General features: G+C 39.2%; 1 protein-coding gene across 3 annotated transcripts; it reads right to left on the bottom strand.

The window, feature by feature from the left end:
- Positions 1–935: 935 nt before the first annotated feature.
- LOC110327925 (phospholipid scramblase 2) lies at positions 936–24,277 on the bottom strand. Of its 3 annotated transcripts, none has more exons than XM_021207213.2 (8): positions 21,190–21,593; positions 14,754–14,834; positions 10,634–10,866; positions 8,665–8,707; positions 7,535–7,755; positions 7,273–7,434; positions 2,993–3,154; positions 936–1,487 (listed from the first exon to the last, which is right to left on the bottom strand). In XM_021207213.2, the coding sequence occupies exons 2-8, from the start codon at positions 14,824–14,826 to the stop codon at positions 1,458–1,460; spliced, it is 924 nt and encodes a 307-aa protein (XP_021062872.1). In that variant the 5' UTR covers positions 14,827–14,834; positions 21,190–21,593; the 3' UTR covers positions 936–1,457. The 3 variants fall into 3 exon arrangements, with proteins under 3 accessions (XP_021062872.1, XP_029399032.1, XP_029399031.1); XM_029543172.1 differs by lacking the exon at positions 21,190–21,593 and adding an exon at positions 23,770–24,277 and having other exon boundaries at positions 1,200–1,487; XM_029543171.1 differs by having other exon boundaries at positions 1,200–1,487; positions 21,442–21,544.
- Positions 24,278–24,865: the final 588 nt, after the last annotated feature.

The raw sequence follows: 24,865 nt of genomic DNA, 5'->3' as shown, positions 1-24,865 counted from the left end.
CTTTTCTTTTATTAGCTATTTTATTTATTTACATTTCAAATGTTATTCTCTTTCCTGGTTTCCCCCCAACAAACACCTTATCCCATGCCCCCTCCCTCTGCTTCTGAGCGTGTGCCCCCACCCACCCACTCCCACCTCCCCCACCCTGGCATTCCCCTACATTGGGGCCTCAAGCCTTCATAGGACCAAGGGCCTCTCCTCCTATTGATGCCCGATAAAGCCATCCTTTGCTACATATGCAGCTGGAGTCATGTGTCCCTCCATGTTTTTGGTTTGTGGTTTAGTCCCTGGGAGCTCTGGGGGGATCTGGTTGGTTGATTAAGTGTCCATGTTCCCTTATGAACCCAGGCTTCAACAATCCAAATTTCACTGCCTTTTAGTTTTTCAAGATCCCACAGGTTAAGATCCAGCAAAGCATTTCAGAGATTTCCTAACCTGAAGTTCCTAACTTTTTCACATTTTCCCCACAATCCAGTTCCAAAGACGAAGGAAACACATGACAAAGTTATTATACTAACAGCCCAAAATCTTGTTATAAGTTTTGTATTTTTTTGTTTTGTTTTGTTTTCTGCTGCTGTGGGAATAAAAGCATCCTGATGTCATAGGTAGGCTTTATTGCAAAATTGACAGAAATCTAGAATCACCCAAGGACCTCAGTTGGAAAAATAGCAGAGATCAAATTGTTCTCTGGCCATATCCACGATAGGATCTTGATTAATAATTGAAAGTAAATAATGTCAAACATTATACCAATTGTAAAGATGGTAAGTCCTAAAAGTCACTGTTTCTTGGCAACAAAGCATGTCTTCATTCACCGAAAAACATTTCAAATTGGTAAGCTACGAACTTTTCAGTATAAAAATTTATAACAGTAGAAATTTTAATAAGATCATTTAATGTTATTTTTCTAAAGATGGAAGAAAACACACGCTATCTTTTCTTATTAGCATTTTATTGAATAGAATATCCCAGGCAATAGTATCTTTTAAAAAGCTTTCAAAATATATAATTTCAAAGTAATAGGAGGTTTTCTGTAAGAAATAAACTAAGTAGGTTTGATAGTCAAGTATAATTTTATAATAAGTCAGCAATAACAAGGTTTAAATTGAACAAAAGATGGAACATAAATCAGAAATTATGATTCAACTTACTTTTCCATAAAATGTTTTATTTTAAAAACATACACTTTTCTTCTTTTCTTAACTTGAATCTGATGAATACTTTTAGAAGTGTATAAAGATAATTATCTATGTCTATTTCAAATGTGTAAAAGATAAACTAGCATTTGAAAAGCAAAATAGTACATACTATGCTCCGTGTATAACAGCTTGATTCTGAGAAATTTCAATGAAGAAATTAAAAAGCCCCAGGTCTCCCAATTACATGATCTCCTTGTGTAGACGTCAAATCTTCTCCGTCCTCTTTCACTGGTCCCTACTGCAAGTCGATTTCTGTTCCTACTCACAGCCTTCAAAAAACATGTAATCCTAGACAGAAAGAAAGATATAGAAATAATTTTTCAGAGACAAAGAATGAGCTAGTCTCAGATACAGAAATCTAACGGCACCTAACACCCAAACTCTATGGATTATGGTCTTTTTCTAAACATGGGATCTTTCACCTGCCATGGGTTTGATTCAAATGTGTCCCCAAAATTACATCTAAATTCACTTTTTAAATGTAAAACCAAAACAAAACAAAAAAATAAACAAAAATGTACTTAACACTCCTCCCATTTCTCTCCATAAATTATTGGTTTTATTTAACCCTGTTACAAAAATCAATCAAGCATAATTCAAATAAAAATTGGTAGTGAAAAAAGTCTCAGAACCTGCTCATTTGGCTTCAAAAATGACTAATATGAGTAACCTGGGTCTACCAGTTAATTTACCATGTAGCCTTATTGTCCTACCTACATGGTTTAAAAGCAAAGATCTTTTATCAAACCAGTTTATAATGAAGGGACACAGATATGAACAATTGTTTTTAACTAAACACCCTAATAAATCTTCTATACTATAAAACAGCCAGTCATTGTTGTTATTTAATTGAACATCTTATAAATTACTTTTAATATAGTTTTCCTTGAATTGATGTCTAAACATGACCATAGTCAGTATTATATGACATCTTTTAAAGACTCCAATTTTCTTTTATCTTTATTTTACTTTGTACTTGTTTGCTGAAAGAACATATATTTTGGGGCTGCCTAAGCTCTTATAATTTTTCACTTGTATCTCCAAATCAATGTTTAAGATACCTCATGTTTCAAATTTTCAGCGGATCTAGCTGGGAACTATACACAGACTAAAATCTTGGACAAAACTTTAAAGAGTTTAACTTAGTAATTTAGGTGCAGTCTGGCCAGGGAGGGTTTGTATGTCCTAGATATTTCTGTTGTATAGTTGAGGCTGAAGACACTGTTTTCTTCCAGAACATTGCCTGCATATTAGAAACTTCTAGGGTACTATGAACATATCAATTATGGATTTCTTATTTATTTGAGAAATCAGAAATACTGCTAAGATACCTAGGCATATAAATGTTTATATTAATTTCTCTCTTTAATCCCTAAATACACTAGAGGTTGGAAAATAGAGGTAGGACTGGATGTATAACTTTATTGCAACTTATAGTTATACATTAGATGATAATTTAATGACTGAACAACATTTGCATTTTGACCACATTTTTTTCATATAAATATGGATTCAACACTTTCCCAAAATTTCTAATTTTATGTTTTATTTTAAAAAGAAAAAACCTTAAAGGCAAAAATAAATCTGAAAAGTAAAATCTGTGTTTTGACCCATAAAAGGATATTGGCTCATCAGAGTAAGGAGTCAGTGGTATCTGAATTTTAGGACTAAATGTAATTAAAGAGCTATGATAAAGTGGAATCTTGCATAAAACTCATGAGTGTCATCGGGTCATGTTGGGATGCATATTTGCCTAGTCATTATCAACTCTTGTTGCTCAAGAACACACTCACTATAAGGAAGCAAGCACCAAGCATAATGGCTTTCATCTTCACATCCAGGTCTAGTGGGAACTGGATCCCGAAGTTATCTGAATCCGTGAAGGTCTCTTTCACACAACCAGACCACTGCTTGGTGATCTTGCCAATTCTAGTCACTTCATCAAGAGATTTGATCTATGTATGAAAATAAAATCATACAGATTGGTAGAATACACGTGGAAAAACCTACTTTCATAGTTGAAGTAAAAATCAGATGAATATTTTATTACAATTATCTTCAAAGTATTTCTTTTATTAAATTTTTAGAAGCTATTGGGAAGACAATAGATGGGACTCCTATTAGGTTATCTGCTATGAGAATCTTAGCTTTCACGTAGGCTGACAGTTTAAACATGGCAGAGGCTCATTGTCATCCACAGAGTGGAGTGGTAGGGGAGCAGGGAATGAAATGCAACAGCCCAGAAAGACCTGACAACCATGTGGTGAGTGGAAGAATCTAACAAGTTTCCCCATGAGAGACAGCCAGGGCAGATAGATGTGAGTTAGGTATGGAGAACTAGTAGGGTGTAAATAATGCAAGAAGAAAGGTCTGTAAAGTCACTACTTCCAATATGAAAAGATTCTGATTTGGGGGTCCTGTAGGAGGAAAGACCAGGTCCCTAAAATATAGCAGAACAGATTGAGCCCAAACTAAATCTACTCCATTGAGGGCACATGGATGCTCACAAAGGAATGAACACAAAGGCTTGTGCCAAATGAGGAGGAAGAGGTATCCTGTCCAAACCTGCAAAGGTCACCAAAGATGGGAACAGACCCCTTTAAAGCTCTTGCCCCAGAAAGGATCCACCAAGTAAACGAGGGACAACAGAGGTAGTCACAGCTGATGTGGCTGGAGGAGGGTGGCACCTCGATGTGTTGAAGTCTATCTCTACAATGCATGAAAAGTCACAGGTTACTGCTCAGAGAGTAGCCCTTGCATTCCACTCCCAGGTTAGGCATAGCACACTTTCTGCTCCTTTAGAATTGGGTTTGCCTGGGTGTCTAATTTGATGACAGGGTGTGACAGAGGACTTGAGTGTTCACCATGGCCAACTGGCTTGGTCTGCATGTGCATCCAGAGAGTAGTATCCCATGACAAGATGCTGTGGTCTCAGTCCTAGGACACACTTTTCTTGAGCAGATGGGAGGTCACTGCATGGTCCAAGTTAGAGCCATGTACATGAGTTTCAGCCATGCCCAGAAATGGCCATAGTTTGAACAAAGTACTGTCTGTTTGAAGTCATGAACCATTACAGTTGTATCAGATTTGACATTGTGATAAGCTGCTCTATCACATTGTATATTGTGTGCAATAGCTGTCATTTAAACATTTATGATCAGTCATAAATCATCATATATATTTTTGAAGTATAAGTTATATGATGGAAGCAAAGTGGCAATTTGCCAGCATCATAAACCCAATACTCCACCGATAAACAGAAGCATATTTACCATATTTTACAAAGCAAAAATTTAAAACTAACTGAATTTTATTTCTAGTGTACATGTAATCTTATTGATAAGGATCAGAAATGTGAATTGTAAAGACACTGCAAAATAAGCAGAACATAAGTATTTGTACCTACATTTGAGAATGTGTGTGTGTGTGTGTGTGTGTGTGTGTGCGTGTGCGCGCGCGCGCGTGCGCGTGTGTTTCTAAACTTGTACACCTTGGTGTAGGTGCAGAAGTCTGAGAACAACTTCTTCATCCTCCATGTTTATCCTGTGGATAGAACGCAGATCCTCAGGCTTCATAGCCAGCACCTTTGGCTGTTAAGCCTCCTATTCAGACCCCAGACAGAATTTTAAACAGGACATCTGAACAAGGAAATTTCATCTCCAAATGAATGGCCTGGCATAACTCTGAGTTCTGTTGTTAGTGGCTCATACTACTATTTCCCATTTTCAAAAGACGAACATTACCATCACAGCTTCTATAGAAATGGAACAAATGGGAGTTTCTAAGGTCTGTCAAAGACAAGACCTAGATGTAGGTTGTATCCCATTTAAGGCATTGGGTATTTGAAGACATCCATGTACACAGATGGCACAATTAAACTTAAAATCCCCAAGCATATCACAAAACTCTAGAACTTTTATTAAATTAAGCACATGCCAACAAAATTTCACTGAATGTTGTTTCTTGATCTAAATGAAAAATCTATCATATCTTGAAACTAACTACAACTACCTTCTGGTTCTCAAAGAAGCATAATGTGCTGTATGAAGAATTATCATTACAAATATTCATAAGTATTTTTATTTGTACGTGTACATTATTGTCTATTATTATAATATACATTTCTCTGTCACTTGTATTTTCTTAAAACTTCTCAGCTCCTCCCTTAAGACCATGAATTTTGTAAGAAGAGAAAAGCCATCTTCACACACCCAGATTCTCACAGAGGAATGAGTCAGTATGAAAGGAGAAGGAGGAAGAGGCAGTAAAAGCAAAGTATATCTGGAAGACAGAAAGTTTGGTGAGGCCCGGGGACGAGGCTCCCACAAAGGGATAGCTCTGTCCATCCTTAGGGAGTATTTCTTCTGAGTGGAAGTTGAGTTGAGTTTCTCATTATTATGATTTTCCAAGAAAGTAAGACACGAATTATAAATTTGAAACAGTCTTCATCTTTAAATACTTTCCAGTAAAAACACAGCAATGAGGAGGGCTAGGCCATTTGTTATAGACATCTCATAATGTCAGACATATTCACATTCCAATTACTAAATTACCGCCAGGGCTTATCACAGCTCAGAGAAGCAGAACTGTGAATGTATATGCAGAGAAGTGTGTCTTATGCAAGGGTCACATAGGCCAAGACCCTGGTAGAGATTTACAAATGCAGACATTACTGAGATCTATGTATGTGAAATCATGTCCTACTAATGTCTTTCTGTTATAGTTTATTTTATAAATCTGGGGAACTGAACTGTTTAGAAAAAACTTATTAGTAAAAGAGAAAGGTATGATCACACTTTATGATGAAAGTTACAAGAATGGGTGTCTCTCTCAAAAGAGCTTAGCCTCTATTTCTCTTCCCTTTGGTGAAGTGAGTTGAACAGTGCTAGGCAGTGAGATGACCTGAGATAAAGGCTGCCCAGATCATGTGACTGCTTTAGGCTAAGGCTTGATCACCGAAGTGAGAGAACACAAGGTCACATGGACACTGAACACAAGGAACATGGACACTTTGGAGGATGTGCATGGAGATGACTCACACCCAGGCAGGTGGAACAGGACAGCCTGAGGTTTTAGCTCCCATTACTGGGACTAGGGTGTAATTTATAACTTAAGCCCTGTTTATTTCAGGGATCTTTTATTCCAGATATTAGAACCACAGTTCACTCTGGGTGATGGAAAATTTGGAAAATGGAACACCAGAGAAGAGAGAAGATGTGTCTTTGAAACTTCTCACATTGAAACTATCATTATACCAGTGGGCTTTTGATAGGAATTCCAAATAACAGAAGGTGTGCGCTTGCCCAAGAGCTTTTGAGGTTTATAATGCAGAATAAGTGCACAAAGAGTAAGGACTTGGGAATGAGGGTCTAAAAGTCTTGGTTACTCTCAGGTATAAAATGATTAATACTGTGTTAACAGAGCTTGCTCTCCCTCCCTCTCTCTCTTCCACCCTCTCTCCCCACCATGCGTGTGTGTGTGTGTGTGTGTGTGTGTGTGTGTGTGTGTGTGTGTGTGTGTGTGCATATGTGGGTAAGGAGGCCAAAGGACAAATTTAGGTATCTTCTATCACTTTCTAATGTATTATTTGAGACCAGGTCCCTCCTGCCTGAGGCTGACTAGTTCCTATTGAACTAGACTGGTTGGCCAACAAGCCTTAGGTAGCCTTATTTCCCCATGCCCCCAAATTGGGATTAGCGGTACAAACCTACACACTTTGGGTTTTCCTAGGGATGCTGGGATCCAGATTCAGGTTCTTATATTGTACAGCAAAGGGTAGAGCCACTCAGCCAAATCACAAGCAGAACCTATAAAATTTTAAATGCTGGACATTTTTTTCTTTTTCTTCTTATACATTTATTTGTTTGAATTGGCCTCTTTTTGCATGTCACTGAGGATACTCTGCACTAATCTTTAGTCAAAGTAATGACCTTGGCTCTGGATAATTAAATGAACATTTGCGAGATGGGTACACATCAAGTCACACTATTTAGGCAATGCATTAGTAATATCCTATAGGAATATATTCTTTTAATGTCAGGAAAGCACATCCTATGGACATTATATTTCTTACCTCAAAGTCAATGTCTGAACAGCAGGTGCATGCAACACATGGACCAACAACTTTTAGAACATTCTCCTTCTTGTCATTCTGAAGAGTGAGCTTTGGCAGGCATGGATGCCAGGTTTGAGTCACATAACCTATTGGCACCCCAGGAGGAGCTTGGATTTCTATCTACAAAAGCAAGAGTGCACATTTCATAGCCGTACCATCACACCATCTAGGTTTAGTCCATACTTCAAAACCCTTGCGGCTACGGTTACTTCACACTGACCTCCTGGAGGCAGCAGGGGAAGCAGCAGCTACTGCATCTCAGAGGTCTCTCCAGAGTCATGACTTCTTGGCCCAGATGATCCAGGATCCTCAAGGTGAAAGGTCTAGATGCTTCACAGCAGTTTCGGGTACAGCAGTCAGTATCTTCCACGGCAACATAAACCATCTGCCCGAGGCTGTTCTTGATTTCAAATTTGTTATTTGTTTCAAAGCCTGTTAAGACTGACAGCATACAGGAAAAATCACATTCACCACTTTGTGAGGAATAGTGACTCACTTGTGAGGTAACAGGGGGATGGTGTACCCGATCTTACATGGGACAGCAGAAAAGGAGGGACAGGCAGTGCGGAGAGGATCTGGACTCAGGAAACCGCAGTGGGAAAGGAGGAAGAACATTACGGTAAGAAGGAATGAAGTTCATTTGGGAGACCTCAAAAAACAGCAAGCTGCATCTTCAACTCCATGCACTCTGTCACAAGGGGGCTTTCCTGTCTATGGCCTTCCAGTGCTGAGGGGAAAGGAAAGGCTAGGTATGAGGATAAATGTCCAATAAACTCATTTAGGAAAGCATTCCTTTGGTGCTTACAGAGTGATTGTTCTATTTAAAGTCTGTGAAAGTTTTAATCAATAGTTGAAGAATATATATATATATATATATATATATATATATATATATATTTGACAAATATATACATACATACAAATATAAATATAAACATATAAACACACATATATACACACAAATACACACATATACACACATATACATTCTCTATGAGAGCTGAACCACTGCTCAAGGTTCTGGCAAGTCTCAAGCTGGTCACACACTGACAGAGAGTTGCTAAGAGGTAGAAGTCAAGGGAAAGACTAGGTTTGTTTAGTACACACAGCGTAAGAGAGAGCAAAAGTTGGCTGTTTCCTTTCTAACACATATCTCATGGGTACACATGGCCAGCCTAGGAAGTTTTGACTCCTACTTCTCAGAAGTTATAACATCTATAATTTCTTTTCATGTGAAGAGAGACATCTGTGATCTCCTAACTGAATCTTCCACCAAAGACTGCTGTAGAAGAGGCAGCTGTATGAACTGTTTCTATCTCTACAAACACCATTATCACAAAGGATACACACCTTCCAGAAGTTCAACTTGCTGATGAATCAGAACCTGATCTATCTGTTAAAGAAAAAGGAAAAGGCACATGGAATTGGTTATCAATCCTTAATATTATCAATATTTCACAATTTACATTACTTTTTGGGCAGCATTAACTTTTATATTCCAATGGCCAACATTTATTTTAAAATACATTTATTTTTTATGTATATGAATGTGTTGCCTACATGTATGTAAGTTTGCCACTTGTATGCAGTACTTACGGAGGCAGGAAGTGGGACCCAGGTTCACCAGATCTGGAGATAAAGATGGTTGGAAGTAGCCATGTGTGTGTTGGCAACCAAACCTGGGTCCTCTGCAAGCCTGGGAACTGCTCTTAATTCCTGAGCCATTTCTCCAGACCTGGCACCAGTGTGCTTAAATTGTTCATTTCAAAACGAGAATTTTTAGGTCATATAAAACTAATTTATAATGTAATTCCCATAAAATTACAAAACAATGGTTTTTCCAGAAGACAAGATTGATTGATCATGGATGTATATATTTAGATAATTTTTATAGGACGCTATCACTTATTGTAAGTGATAACGTTCCTTAATATTTCATTTGCCCATATTAAATTATACATATTCCAGGGTATTTTTTTTAAGATCAAAATCTTCTCATTTTTTCCTCTGTTTAAATATTCCACTAAGTCCAATTAATACAGCCCATGTGTGTGAAGGTGTTGGGGTATCTACAGGAGCATGGGAAGTCTATCTATGACCATACTCTCTAGGAAGAAATAGTCTCCTTCCGTCAGCAGGTAACAAAATTTAGGGATGAGGTCTCAGGAGCTGCTCCAGGTTCAGGGGAGGAATTGTGGCCAGCTTCTCCTTCTCTGAGCATTTACAGGCAATCAGAGTTGCTGTGTGTTTGTGCACAAACAGAAGACTGCTTTCCATAGCTCCCCCTCCTTATTCTTCTACTTCTCCCTTCTTTCTGCCTCCGTCTGTGCAGTTGACCCTGAGCCTTGGTGGTATGTGTATGTCAGTAAAGAAAGATGTCCTCTTTAGGGATGAGAATTCACGATGACTGACATTTCTGAGTCTGCTGTTTGAGTGCACATGGGACATGCTATTGCCATGTATGCCAGAGAAACTGGGAACAACTTGATCATCTGGGTGTGTTTCTGGATTGGAGGCACCCTACAGCCCTCATTACTTCACTGATTTATGTACTTCACCCTAAGTTATTATGAGTTCTTATTAAACTTCATGCTGTTAAAATTAATTTACAACAGGCTTTGGAGTAAAATGTGTTTGTGCTCAGTAATGAAGTCCACATTTAAAAATAAGTCACAATAACTCTTCCTTGGTTTTTGAGCCTGGACAGAGCAGAATTTTTCTTGACAGTAGCTTCCAATTCTGAAAAGAATGGTGATAATTATTATCTTGCCCACACATCACAGATTTTCTATAAGGATTAAGCTAGGAAAGATAACTAGAATGATGTTTAATTAATCCTGGCCATTGGCTGTTATCACAGGCTAAATTCACAGGAACAGAAAACACAATTATCTCACACATTGATATTCTTCTTTTTTAATTAGATATTTTCTTTATTTACATTTCAGATGCTATCCCGAAAGTTCCCTATATCCTCCCCCTGCCCCTGCTCCCCTACCCACCCACTCCCACTTCTTGGCCCTGGCAGTCCCCTGTACTGGGGCATATAAAGTTTGCAAGACCAAAGGGCCTCTCTTCCCAATGATGGCCAAATAGGCCATCTTCTGCTACATATGCAGCTAGAGACACAAGCTCTGGGGGTACTGGTTAGTTCATATTGTTCTTCTTAAAAAGTGAGACTCATCTAGGGGAATTATGAGTACCCAGAAGACATATAGGAATATGTCATGCTCTGGTGAATAAATCATTTGTTGTTCAAGTAAATTAGAAGTAGAAATACAGGTTCTTTTTCCTTTGTGAATTCTGAGTATAGACTTACCTGATTTAAGTATTCTAGCCCAGGTGGGCAGTTCAGAATAGGCGGTGGTGCTGGCATCCACGGGTTGTTTACAAGAACTTTAGTCTGGTTATGTTGAATAGGAAGCTGTGTAGAAGCATAACCTTCATGTCCAGATGTTGAGACTGTGTAGCCAGCCTGAGGCCCTGGATAACCAGACTGGGGACCTTGGTAGTTAGTCTGGAGTGTGGGGCATCCTGTATGCTCTGGAGGTCCTGAAATAGGAACAAGAAAAGTGATTTTCAACTTCATAGCTAAAAGGTATCAGCAGTTCATGTGGAATTACCTATCCCAGACACCTACCAAGTGATCTCTCCATCTAGAAGTTATGTGTCTATGAGGTTTAAGACTTTTCAATGCAGCCCTGTGGTTTATACCTGCTTCTAATTAGAAAGGATGAAGAATAAACACCCCATTGATTTTTATAATATTCACAATAACAAAGATGTGGAATCAGCCTAGATACCTATCAACCAGCAGATTAATGAAGAAAATTTTACACACACACATATAGACTTTATATATATGAATTTAGATACACTTATAATCAATATGGATATACATAGACATATATATGAATTATAGATATAAACAATGGATGTTTTTCAGTCATAAAGAAGCATAAAATTATCTGTAGGAAAATGTATGAAACTAGACACCACCACATGGGACATAAGCCAAGGGCACAAAAGTAAATACCTTTATTTTGTATAATAAAGAATCCTTTGTAGAATCTAAGTTTAAGAAACACATGTGTATGTATGTACCACATACACATATGTAATCTTCCTTAACATATACATGAATTGTACCACTATTGCTACACTTAAGTATTTCTAAGATGCCTGTTCTAAATGCTTAATTTGAGCACTCTATGTAACATGCTGTACTTCTATTGAGTAGTACAGCAAGCAATCCTGTGAAGTTTCTTTGTCACACACTCTCACTATAAGGTAAAAGCTTATTTGACTTCTACTCTGCCTCTCAGCTACAAAGTTTTTTTTTCCTCTAACTGATTTTACTTCTCCCTTTTAAAAAACAATCAAAAAGTCTTTTCCAAAGAACATATGGTGCTAAATTATAAAATTTAAATATATTGCATCCAATGAAATTGTTTATATTTTTTAAAGATTTATTTATTTTTATTTCATGTGCATTGGTGTTTTGACTTCATATATGTCTGCATGACAGTGTCAGATGCCCTGGAACTGAAGTTACAGACACTTCTGAGCAGACATGTGGGTGCTGGGAATGAATCCCAGGTTCTCTGGCAGAACAGCCAGTGGTCTTAACTGCTGAGTTATCTCTCCAGCCCTTGTTTAATTTTTTATTAAGAGAGGCCTAGAAATTCCTTGTGTGGAGTGTACAGTAAAATGTTTGGTTTTATTCGTCTACTGATTAGCCTCTAGGATGACTCCATATTTTGGTCATAACAAATAGTACAGTAATCACAATGAATAACTGTTGTGGTGTGCTGACTTAGATTCCGTTAGGAGGGGATCATGTGATAGTTCCATTTTTAATTTTTGGAAGGACTTACAATACTAATTTTCTTACTGACTACATTAATGTACCAGCAGAACATAAGTCTCCATCCCCAGCTCATCATTTATTGCTGTTTTCTTCAAGTGGACCACTTAGAATGGGATGACATGGGATTTTGTAGTGTTAATTTTCATTTCCCCAATGGCTAAGGCCTATCGAATTCAAATAACTAAGATAAATACAGTTTTAAATATAAGATATATAAGTGTTCAATAATGATATAATAATGCTTTTATGTATAACTTTAACAGTTGAAATTTATAACTTCCATATCAAGTAAGCTTTATAGAGGATAAATTAATGGCAGGTGCTGCTGTAGATCTGAGAGACTTTCACATAACTTCTAGTACACTTACACACAGAAAGGATTTCATATTTATGTGACAGGAAAAGTTTTAGGAGAGATGGTAGCATATGAGGTAGTTAGTTTACAGAGATTTTATTTATGCTGATATGTAAGACAGGAAAAATGGGAACACTTCATAAAATAGTGTGGTGAGAAATGTTCCATATGGAAAGAGAATGTCTAAACTATGACTGTACATGAATTTAGCCTTACTGTTACAGACAGGGGCATCTTTAACTAGGTGACATCAAGGAATGGTTAAACAACAGGAAGTAGTTCACCTGGTCCCTTACGGAGGAGTTTTGCGTGTTACTCCGGCACACACTGGCAGAAATGGAGCAGTCTAAGCAAAGAAAGCTCGAGAACACCTCCAGATAGCTATAAGTCCAAAATGCAGGACTGGAGGTCTCATCCAAACTCCCTGGACCTAATTTTCCAGATAATAATTAATTAATAATAATAATTAATTAATTTAACCAGAATAGTGCAGTGGTCCCTAAATCCCTACAGGATAAAGGTTCTAGAAAAGCCATTTGGGTGGAAATCCAATGAATAGTATTCCTGTGTGACCTGTGCACATCTCTCATAGGCACAAAATCACTACTGCATTGCCTGAAATTCTAATTTTATAAAACGTCATAAAAACTACCACATCTCACTGCATAGGGAGTAATGACAAGGGATTTGTTTATACAAGGTCAATACAAATACTGTTCTGTTTATATTTGGTTACTTGTTTGGGGGCTGAATGATTTTGATTGTATTTGGTTGACATGGGCGCAAAACACTGTTTCTTAGATCCTAAGAGAATCCTTAGATTAACCAGCCTAAATATGGCAATTCCTTGCTTAGAGCAATGCCTCTAACTCAGGAATCGTTAAATTTTAAGTCATCATCATTTTTACCCCATTATTATATGGAGACATAACCTATATGTGGTCTTGGAATTTAGAAACCATACAAAGCTACAGTTTCTAATACATTTCAACCCATATACTAACTGAATTTAACATGTATGCCTAGTTTAAATTAGCTGTAAGGTTAATTATTCTGCTCTATATGTGCCTGGGTTAAATGATGGACATGCTGGGAAATCTCCAAGCACTTTATCTATAAGAACTCAGAACAGACGTTCTCAACCCAGGGCTCACAATAGAATCACTTGCTATCTGGAAATCTCCAGTCATTGTTTAAAGGTGTGATTTAATTTCCCTAGGAAGATCCTCTGTATTAGTATTTTTAAATGAAAATTAATGACAGCTACGGATGAGAACTGCTGCCTTAGAGCACTGGAGCTTAGTCAGCTCATATTCCTTTAATTACAAACATCTGGATAAAGATCCCAGACCCACAGGGAGTTTTCTAACACAATTACACAGGCCATTCAACTCCCAAGCCAATCTGTTTACTCAGAACACAAATGCATGTACCACCGCCCCCAACCAGAACATCTTTGATATTCATCCCCAGGGAGCTCACTGAGGAGGTGCATAGCCTGCCACTGGTAAATCTGGTACACCATCAACATTGGCATTTACAAAGATCCCATGATGCTGACAATAACATCTGCCTAGATTTCTGAGAGTTTAGTGTTTGAAATGATAAGTGAACATCCTAGTATGTGTAATATGTGACTAACTCCCCCCCCCTGCTTTTTTTTAAAATCAGAAAACATGCAGGACCTATAGAGGAGCAAAGCCTTCATGTGCATTACACACTGAAAATGACAGTTACTTTGAGCTAGTGACCTTTCTGTAGTAGGCAGCTCCCAGTTTTAAGATTTTTATTATTTTTCACTGGGTACAATTAATTCCAAAGACTTTATGGCACAAAACCACCCACAGTTAGAGCTCTGAAAATACCATCACATGAAGCAATTTTCAGCACAGGGGAACAGCCAATAAAAGATTTTACTTGTTATCTATCAAGATTTAATTTATTTTCAATCTTATATTTCATGAGTAAATATAGACTCATTGATTCTATTAGTTTGTCATATCACTTATGCTCCTTTATAAATAAATATCAATTCATCAGAAAAAAAAATGTTTAGTCTAAAACAAAACAAAACCTAGCCCCCAATGTTTCTTTGATGCAATTTTAAGAAAAAAATTAATAAAAATGAAGACATGATCACTTCATCTTTCTTTCTCTCTCTTGGGTACATCAGTTTTGATTGGTGTTATTTTTCTTCTGCAATGACTGCATTACCTTGGAATGCTGCTGAAGGATACTGAGGGGCATACCCAGCTGGTAAGTATGATCCTGAGCGAGGAGCCTCCATTGGCAAGCCTGCAGTTCAGGGAAGGATACATACAGATTATCTTAAAGGATTAAACAAAACAAAACAAAACAAGACAAAACAAAACAAAACAAAACAGTGCACAGTGCCAAGATAATGTGCTTGAAACATGCAGAGTAAACACAACACATTAAGGTGTGCCTGTAAAAGAATCCTATTTGCAGCAACTTCTTTTCTAGATAGCTTAAGGCAACTCAGTTACTGGGAATGAATTCCCAAAGATTTCAAGTTTGCTTCTGGGTTGTCTTCCAGAACAAAGATAATTTTAAAAGCACATATGGATAGGCAGTGTCAAAAGTAATAAACCTACCTGTATGTGGGGATGATACTGGTAGAAATGTGGATGTTTTTTAAATAAATTGTTTTCATTAATTCTTTGAGAATTTCATACAATGTACTTTTGCTATATTCACTCCAATTCCTCTCTTAACTCCTCCCAGGAGAGTAACATTGGAGTTGATGGTTTATTAAACTATGAATTAAGCATCTGTAATATTTTTTAAGACTTATTTTTTTGGTTTTCTTAATTATGTGTGTATGAGAGAGGCATCGGATCCCCTGGAATTGTAGTTGGAGGTGGTTGTGAGCCACCATGTGGATGCTGGGAATCAAACTCAGGTCTTCTGCAAGAGTAGAAAGTGCTTTAAACCCCTGAGCCTTTTCTCCAGCCTTGAATTAAGCATCTGTAATCATTGCCTTGAGAATTAATTTTAGTCTTGCTGTATCAACTGTTAACAGCACTTGCTGCTTGGTCCAGGGCTGGAGTTTTGCTAGCAATATTCACATTGTGCAGTTTACGTCCGTCCGTCTGTAACTCCAGCTCCGGTGGATCTGATTGTTGGCCTCTCAAGGTACCTGAACACATGTGTAAATGCACATACAGTCACACAGACATACATGCACATAAATAAGAAATTGCCACTTTTAGGTTTACTCTGGACCTGCCCTACTGACACTAAATTGTACAAAGTTTCTAAATTGCAACTAATTTATTTCTAAAACTATACTCTTCAATCATAATCTAAATGTTATCTTCTATATATTTTGTCTTGAATCATCTTGATATATTCACAAATGTTTCAACCTATTGCTTCTTCATAGTCATGTCTCTCTACGGAGTCATTGACCCACCTCAAATATTCAATAAATATGAAGTGAGCATCTTTCTGTGCTACTCTCAGTTGACTCTGGGTGACTTTGCCATTACAAAAATTATGATACTGTAGACATTATATTTAGTTATAGAAACATGGCCTTAACATAGAAGTAAACAGGCTGGAGAGATGGTTCAGCAGTTAAGAACACTGACTGCTCTTTCAGAGAGCCTCGGTTCAATTCCCAGCATCCACATGGCAGCTCATAACTGTCTGTAAATCCAGTTCTACATGATCAGATACCCTCGCACGGACATACATGCAGGCAAAACAATAATGAATATGAAACAACTACTAGAGAAAATAAATGGAAGGAAACATTCTGGCTTTTTAACTGGTATTTTCAGCATGTAATGCCTTTGTGGATTTTTAAAGATCATTCAACTCATCTTTTATGTATGTTTATGAGAAAGGCTAGACTGAAGCCAATCTCTTCATTCAATTGTTTCATAACAATTTCAGCAGTATAGAGCTCACGGCAACCATAAACCCAGAAAATAAAGAATCTCTTGCCCAAATTGCTGTCACCTACCCTAAGTTATCAGGTATCTTGAAAAACCACCACCTCACTCCCATTAAAACAATTTTCTCCCACTTCTTTGTAGTAGGTGAATGGCCTGAATACTTAGTTCTCCTATCTGTTAGGCCTGCCTGCAGCCCTGACACTCATGTTGGTCTCAGATCATATCTAAAAAGGAAACACACTGCAGCTCTGATGGAAAGATCCATGCTAAACTGGCATGACACACTTTGGTGCCCCATAGCCATCCTCACTTTTTGCATAATATAAACTGCATAGATATAACCAGGACCAGATGGACTCAATATGTCAGGGGCTCATATAAGCACACACACACACACACACACACACACACACACACACACACACACACAAAACTATATATCTGTGAAACCAAAGAATTAAGTATGCCATACCCAAATGGATCTTTCTAAGCTGAAATGAACCATCCTGGAGTTGTAAAGGATAAGGTAACAAGTCTACATAAATTTTAAACATTTTAAAGCCTTTCATGAAAGTCAATGCTGACATCGTTAATAAAGATCTACTTGGGGAAAATATAAGGAGTATGGTCCTGGGTATGGTCTCATATACTCATCAAGGCTGAGTTGATGAGAGACACATCATTTTATTGCGATTTCTACATTGACCAAGGGAAGGAGAGGCAAGATCATTTTAGAAAAGCATTTTCTTTTCTCTTTTGATGAGAACCTTAAAACTCTAACATGGCAAAATTTTTTTAAACAATTGATAGATACACATTTTACTTTAAAAAATTATTTAGAGGAAAAGCACAAGGCATCATGTTTGGCACTCACTTTAATCAGTGCTATGGAAATATACAAAGGTACGCATTGGAGGGCCATTGCTTTTTGGATTGTGAAGATTCTATGGTTCTGGTTAGCTGCGGCTGAAGAATCAGCTGTGATTAACAAGATACCAGAACCACTAAAATGAAACCTTTGTATTACTGGGAGTATTGATGCTGGTTAGTTGAAGATAAGAAATTAGCGGTGATTAAGAAGAGACCAGCATCATTGAGGTGAAATCTTCTGGGAATTGTTTTCTGGGAGCACAAAGAAGTTGTGTTCCAGAGACAGCCAAGGTTGTACCTTGTGCTGTGGCTGGACTTAGTAATGAATATGTAAGAGTTACTCAGGTGGTACTGGTTTTGAAGGCATGAAGGGGTCACGAAGAGAAGCTGAGGCTTGGCACTGGGAGAGGCCATGGAAGGCCATTGGGGAAGGTGCAGCCTCAGTTGCAATTGATGGCCCAGGGCTGAAGGGGTCATGCAAAGGAGTTGAGGCTTGAAACCATGAAGAGAGCCTATGAGAGGCTATTGTTGAAGCCAAGTTACAGTGGAAGACAGCAGCATTCTGGAGATGCCAGTGTCATGAGATGACCACCAAGAACAGCAGCAGCAGTGGAGTACAGGCCGCTGGAGCCTAGAAGACAAAGCTGTGTGCTATAAAGAATAGGACTGGAGAAGTGACCCAAGTCCTTGGAGGAGCCCAGAAGATCGTGAGTTGGATCCCAGACATTGGACAATTGGAGTTTAATTTTTGCTTTTGATTGTGGCTGTGCCCTGATATTTTTCCCCCTTGAAGGAAGTTTTTTAGTGAAGCCCACAGTTAAGAGATACTGGATATTTTAAAAGGATTGAACTTTTAATATGTAAAGATTGTGGGACTTTTAAAGTTATTTAGATCTTGGGAATGAATAAGAAACTAAGGAATGAGGCTTACTAGTGATGTGTTTGTGTGTCAAGTTGACAAGGGGTCGATTGTACTGGATGATTTTGTGTGTCAACTTGACACAGGCTGGAGTTATCACAGAGAAAGGAGCTTCAGTTGGGGAAATGCCTCCACGAGACCCAACAGTAAGGCATTTTCTCAATTAGTGATCAAGGTGGGAGGGCCCCTTGTGGGTAGTGCCATCTCTGGGCTGGTAGTCTTGGATTGTATAAGAGAGCAGGCTGAGCAAGCCAGGGGAGGCAAGTCAGTAAAGAACACCCCTCCATGGCCTCTGCATCAGCTCCTGCTTCCTGACCTGCTTGAGTTCCAGTCCTGATTCTCTTTGATGATGGACGGCAGTGTGGAAATGTAATCTGAATAAACCCTTTCCTCCCCAATTTGCTTCTTGGTCATGATGTTTGTGCAGGAATAGAAACCCTGACTAAGACAATGCCCCAAAAGTACACATACTTCAGCTGTTGAACTGCGGCTTGGGCGGCTGGTTCTCTGGACCCAGAATAGTTGTATATGCACAAATGTGAGCTAGAGAACAAGATGCCAGTGAGCCCTTGGGGACACAGGGTAAGCCAGACATGCTGGAATAGAGAAACCTGCCTAAAGGAAATGTAGTCTTTGCAAGAAAGTAAGACTTTCTAGCAATATCTGAGCTTAAGGAGGAACAATAAACCAAACATGCTTAGAAGCAATTAGCAGCGACAGGATCTTAGAGTATTTTATTCATAAACTTTGAATGTAGATTATTCAGAAGCTAGGACAAATGGGCCTGTTAAGTTCCACAGAAACCATGAAAGCTCAAGTCATCGAAAGAGATGAGAGAAACAACCGACTCAGTCCTTTTCATGTGGTCCCTTCATTATTCCTGCAAACCCTTCCTGGACAAGCCAGTGCTTCCTCAGTGTTCCGGATTGCCTTGTTTCCTCCAAAAAACAGAAACTAAACCGATGAGGTGAAAGTAACTATGTGATAGCATGTAGCTCCCTAATCACATGAATTAAGATGATTAATTAATATCCTTTGTGCTTATTCGCTCAGTTCACCAGAACACACACACACACACACACACACACACAACAAAACAAATTCAATCCATCAAGTTTTAGGGAGATTTCTTAGCAACTTCAATCAAAGTGTCTTTCTTACGAAAGAAAGAACAGCCTTTTAATTCAATCTATTTTCCTGGCCATGTTACTTCTCCTAAGGTGAGAAACAGTTTTAAGTGTTTAATAAAACAAAATTTAGAATAATAAACAAATAGTAAATAATCAAATATAAATAAATAAATAAATAAATAAATAATAAAAACTTGGTTTTAAATAACTAACACCCAGGCATTCAAACTGAGTGATATTAATCATAAGTTGTAGAGAATGGGCATGCACACACTTATTTACACAAACATTTCTTATTTAAGTATTTAAATATTTGACATAATAAAAGCCAACTGTCACCCAGTTCTTTATGGTAGCAGCATCTACTCTAACCTATACTAATTGATGTAAAATCAATTTAACCCATTAGGTCTTGTACTAGACTTTAACTTGTATTCGTAAGTAGAATTTGTTGCACAATTTGTAAGAGTAGCTGAAGCAGCGTACATGGAGAAACTGGTCCAGGGTCTGCAGATGTGAAGGAGCCGAGAGGGTCATACTCAGACAGCCTGAGTGGGCAGTGTGAGCACACACAGTCTGCTCTGTCGTTTCTGAGCTCTTGGAACTATAAAATGCCAAGCCTAGTTTGGGTTCCAATTAATATTTATCCTTCAATAGCTAGCAGGCTTTATGATATCTTTCTCTAATCCCCCTCCTGGCTGGCCTTGATTAAGGATTACACTTAACTGTGAAATGGTGTTATTAAGTTGAACTGGGGCCTCATGTGATCTTTTCAGACAGGATGTGGTATGGGATGCTAGGTAGGAGAAAAATAAGTAGAAAAGAGCCATCTACTACCTCCCAGGTATTATTTATGACACATGAAAATCTGTTATCTTCTCATTCGGTATCATACGTGGCATAGCTCCTGGCTGAAAACACCCTGTACAAATGGTATAGACTCTGGTCAGGGGGATAACAAGCAGGGGCATAAGGTAAAACAGTCACTAGACCAGAAATGATATTCGTAAAAGGTTAATAAGATATGCTGAAAGAAATGCAAACTGACTCTCAAAACACCCTCTTAAAAGGGAATGCGTGTCTAAAACCGATAAGAACAATTACTGGCCGTAATGCTCCTGCTTTGTCGACAGATTTGTGGGCACTCCACTTGCTTGTTAAATAATATGGCTTATAGGGATAACTGTCCTTTTTGAGAGCTGCCCTTGGAGGTGAGATATCTGGGTCGTTAGAAGTTACTCTTTAACATTTGTGCGAGACCTCCAAGGTACTGGCTCCAGCTGCCAGATGTCAAGGTCTGATTACTCAGTTGTGAGGAGTGGGGGAGTTAAGGGGGTACTTTCAGCCCCTTTGTGTCTAAAGTTAATGGTTTTTTTGTTTGCTTGTTTGTTTGTTTGTTTTATAAAAGTAGACAGGAGGTGCCTCTGGCCTCCGATGAGTTAAGATCCTTCCCCTAATAGAACAGGAAATTTTGTTTACAACCAAGAGGCCTGGAATGGAAAGACACAGAACACATAAAGGCAAGATACACTGGACGAATAACTGGCTCCTTGTTACAAGATACAGGAAAATAACCCGAAACTCCTACCTGCCCACAGACAAACCTGACTGAACTACGGTTTACCTCTCCAGGTAGAAGTACTTCCCTTGCCCCTGTGCCCACCTCCCCTTCCCAGGCTTCTTGGTCACCTTTCCTAACTTCCAGCTCAAATCTCCACCCTCAGATTTCCTCTTTGCAGGGCTTATAAATGTTCTGGGTCTGGCGAAGGTCACGGATCTCTTGAGAGGGACCAGGGCATCTGGCTTACCTTTCTCATGCAGCTCCAAGTGAGGCGAGTTCCTAGAATCCTGGCACCAGCAGTGACTCAGTTCCCCAGACTCCTCTCAGAAAGGCATAGGTGCTACACTACGACACCAGACGAAAAGCGCCTTGACTTTGAGGCAGTTTAGGTTTTGTTTTCCTGAGTCTTTGGTTTCCTTTTCCTGACAGGAAAGGTACGCCCCAGCAACCAGATTGAAACCCTGTCTAACTGAGTTCTAAGTCCTTTGAGAATTTTTACCTGCTTCTGGCAGAGGCTCTCAGTAGAAATGATTTTCTGGTCTGTGCACAGTTGTGGAACGCCAAAGGAACACTTACTGGCATTTCCTTTATTCTGACCTCCACTGCATTCTTCAAATGCTGGCACTGATTCAAAAGGAGACTCAGGAATGCTTTCCCTTCCTTCTCTTTTTGTTTTGTTTTGTTTTGTTTTGTTTTGTTTGGGCTTAGGAGAGACAGAGCATATATCCCAATATACCTCAAATGCCTAACTTCTCATACAGAATACCAGCAGGAGCTGGCGTGACCACCAATATTATTTTTCCTTATTGTATTTTTGTGTCACAATCATGAGACAGCTGTTCACATTCAGGTGAATGAGCCTCTCTGAGACAGAGTCTCACCATGACCATTATGGGTCTGGGGTCACTTGGAGATTCACCACGACCACAGGTAAGTTTTAATAAGAGATTTTATTAAGTACTGCCACCTGATATTCATGGCATCAGAACGGCAACCGAGAGGGCCCCCCAGATGCAGCATCTAGACATATCAAGCCAAATCCACAAGACTGCATGTGTTTTGTCTACCTGGAGGCAGAGTCTAACATATATGTCTTGCAGATGTTCTAGTCATTGAGCAGAGTGCACAAGCTTGATTACAAAAGCTGGAAATAGTCTCCTTAGAGGGTCTCAAACCCGAGACAAAGTGCTGAGTTCCATAAACATATGAAAGTGAATGCTGGCTGCCAGGTTCTCCCTGTATCTCTCACTCCCTACCTGTTTCAGGGCCTGGCTGCCATATCCATCCAGTCCAGTACCCTAAATTCTCCTCCAGCCAATGGGCTAGGCTGCTCTTCCCTATATAATCCAGTCCTGTAAGTTACCTGGATGTTTTCTTGGTTTGCCTTGCTTTTTGTTTGGTTTGTGGTTGTTGTTTTTTAGGTGTTTTGCTTGTTTTGTTGTTGTTGTTGTTATTGTTGTTTTTTTTTTTTTTGGTCTATCCTTTACCCTCTTGGCCTGTCTCTTCTCCCAGGCTACCCCCTCCTTAGCAGACCATTTCTTATCTCCCTTCTACTGCCTTCCTCTTCTCCATCCCCTCTCCTCCCATGGCCCAGCTCAGGCTGTCTGTGCGGCGCAGTCTGGACTCTCCCTTTAGAATGCTTTTGTGATCTCTCAACCACAGAACGTCTAAACTTTAAGTATAATTATGAATCATCAGAGACCTTACTTCCTGAGCTCATTTTTCTTTCACACAAAGCTGGACTGTTTCTCCTGTCTCCCTTCACTGCTCCCCACAAAATGACTACAGAATTTTTTTTAAAAAAATTCTCAACAGATAAAAAAAAAAAATCTAGAGAGGGACTAGTAGAGTTCCTGATAGGCAGGCAAAGGGGGAGCAGGGGGGAGCCATGACTACCTAATGAAAGGCTTCTCCCTCACCCTGGATCAGAGGTGAAAACCAGTTAGTCTAAACCAAGGACCTCAAATTGGGTTTCTCCTCTCCTCAGCCCCTCATACCCTCACCCCTGCTGGTGGATTCTCTGGACAAGTTCACCAGGTCAGATCAGGCCATGTTTACACAACAGTTGTGGACCCATCAACCATCCTGTCTTTCTTCAAATAAGCCCTGAACTAGGGGACAAAGACTCTTCAGGGGAAAACAAACAGACAACAAAAACCAGCTCTTGAGAAAAGAGCAGGTTTTCAGCTTGCAGATCCCTTCCCCCTCCTGCTTTTGAGGGTCTTTCCTTTCCTTGGTGTGTCTGCTCCAAACCTATTTTCCTTACCCCCAACAAAAGCCTCTCTTCAAGGGCTGTGTCTGGCTGCTCTGCTGGAGATTTTTCCCTGTTCTACTTGTCAAGGTTGAGATTTTTTTTTTTTCCTGCTTTAACTGGCATAGAAAGTGGACCCCATCGAGACCCCTAGATAGAAAACGGTAGTCCGTAGTCACGGTACAGATGTTACTGCGGAAGGAAGGACTGAGTGTGCTCATAACTGACAGACTGAGAAGGCAGCATACACTCCATTTTAGAACCAGGCCTGACTTCAAAAGGAAAGTCATGCATTCCAAAAACAAGGCCATAAAAATCCCCCATCCAAAGAACATTGTGCAGATGACCACAAGGATGGAGAAATACCTGTGCTGGGCAGCCTTATATGGTTTGTGTATCTCGTCCTGTGGTTAAACATTCCTGACACAAGCATGCAGTCCACTGACCACCTGGACACAAGTCAGTCACAAACCAATCCATATAACCTCCCTGGCTCTCATCATTGAAGCTTTAGATGACCTAACTCTAGCGAAAATTCCCCTAGGAAAAAAAAAAAAAAAAGAAAGGCCTGCATACCTTTGTCTGGAGTCAACTTTTTTTTTTCTTTTTTCCTTTTTTTTTTCTTTCTTTTCTTTTCTTTTTTAATTTTTTGTAAGTAGCTGACCTCTGATTGCAGGCTTCTTGCTCTCTAGAAGTAAAACCACTCTTGCCAACGGCGTCTGTGAGTGGTGGTCTCCGTGTAACACTTTTGGACTTCACAAGACCATAGCCAAGGATGTAGCTGAATTGGTAGAGTGCCCATCTCTCCCAAAGGTCCTGGGTTCTACCGGCAACAACCAGAGGTGGGGAAAACTGTAGGCAAGGGCACAGTGAAAGCACAGAGCTCCATCACTTCGTAGGTAGAGGGGTTAACGGGGAATCAAACTGCCAGGTATGTCTTTGGAAAATTCCAACAGCAAACGGGAGAGTGAATCTTAGGAGTTTGGAGGACAAGGCTTGCGAGCCAGAATAACCTGGGAGTTAGAGCAGGACACAGGGTCAAAGGAGCCCTGGACTTCGGTCATCTACAGGTTTGTTTGGGTTAATTAGGAACTAGAGGACCAGTTAGTGCTTGAATGAGGGAAGGAATCCTCTTCCTGTCAAATACAATGCAGGCCCTTCCCAAGAATCTAGAACTCACGGCAATCTAAGGACTGCTGACTTGCGGATTTTTGTTTATCCACCAGCAATCCTGTGTTCTGGATTACTCGGGGGCAATTGCTCTAAGAAAGGAGAGATACTGCAGCATAAATTTTGGTTTCTCAAGAGGCAGGGAGATCAGCTTCTTAAGGACTGAACCCCAAACCCTGTTTCCATAGGCTCTTTATTGTGATACAAAAGGCACCTTTGACAGATCAATTTCCGCAAACTAAAACTTATCTGATCTAGGGGTTGTCTTGAAAGAAAAACTACCACTTTAAGCAATACTCAGCCAGAGGGAACTTCCCGGTTTGCCAGGCCTATCTCCAGACTAAGCTATAAAAAGGCTCTGAAAATCCTTCAGAAGAACAACTCCATAAAATCTCAGCTAACAATCACTGGCAAGATGCCTGACTGATTACTCTAGAAATATTAGAATACAGGAGCTAAACATTTCAGGAGAAAATAATTGTATATACTTATATAAAACACA

Source organism: Mus pahari, chromosome 10 (genome assembly GCF_900095145.1).
Source record: "Mus pahari chromosome 10, PAHARI_EIJ_v1.1, whole genome shotgun sequence".
Taxonomy (NCBI): Eukaryota; Metazoa; Chordata; class Mammalia; order Rodentia; family Muridae; genus Mus; species Mus pahari.
The sequence above is the reverse complement of the archived record's forward strand: the minus strand, read 5'-3'. Positions and strand labels throughout refer to the sequence as shown.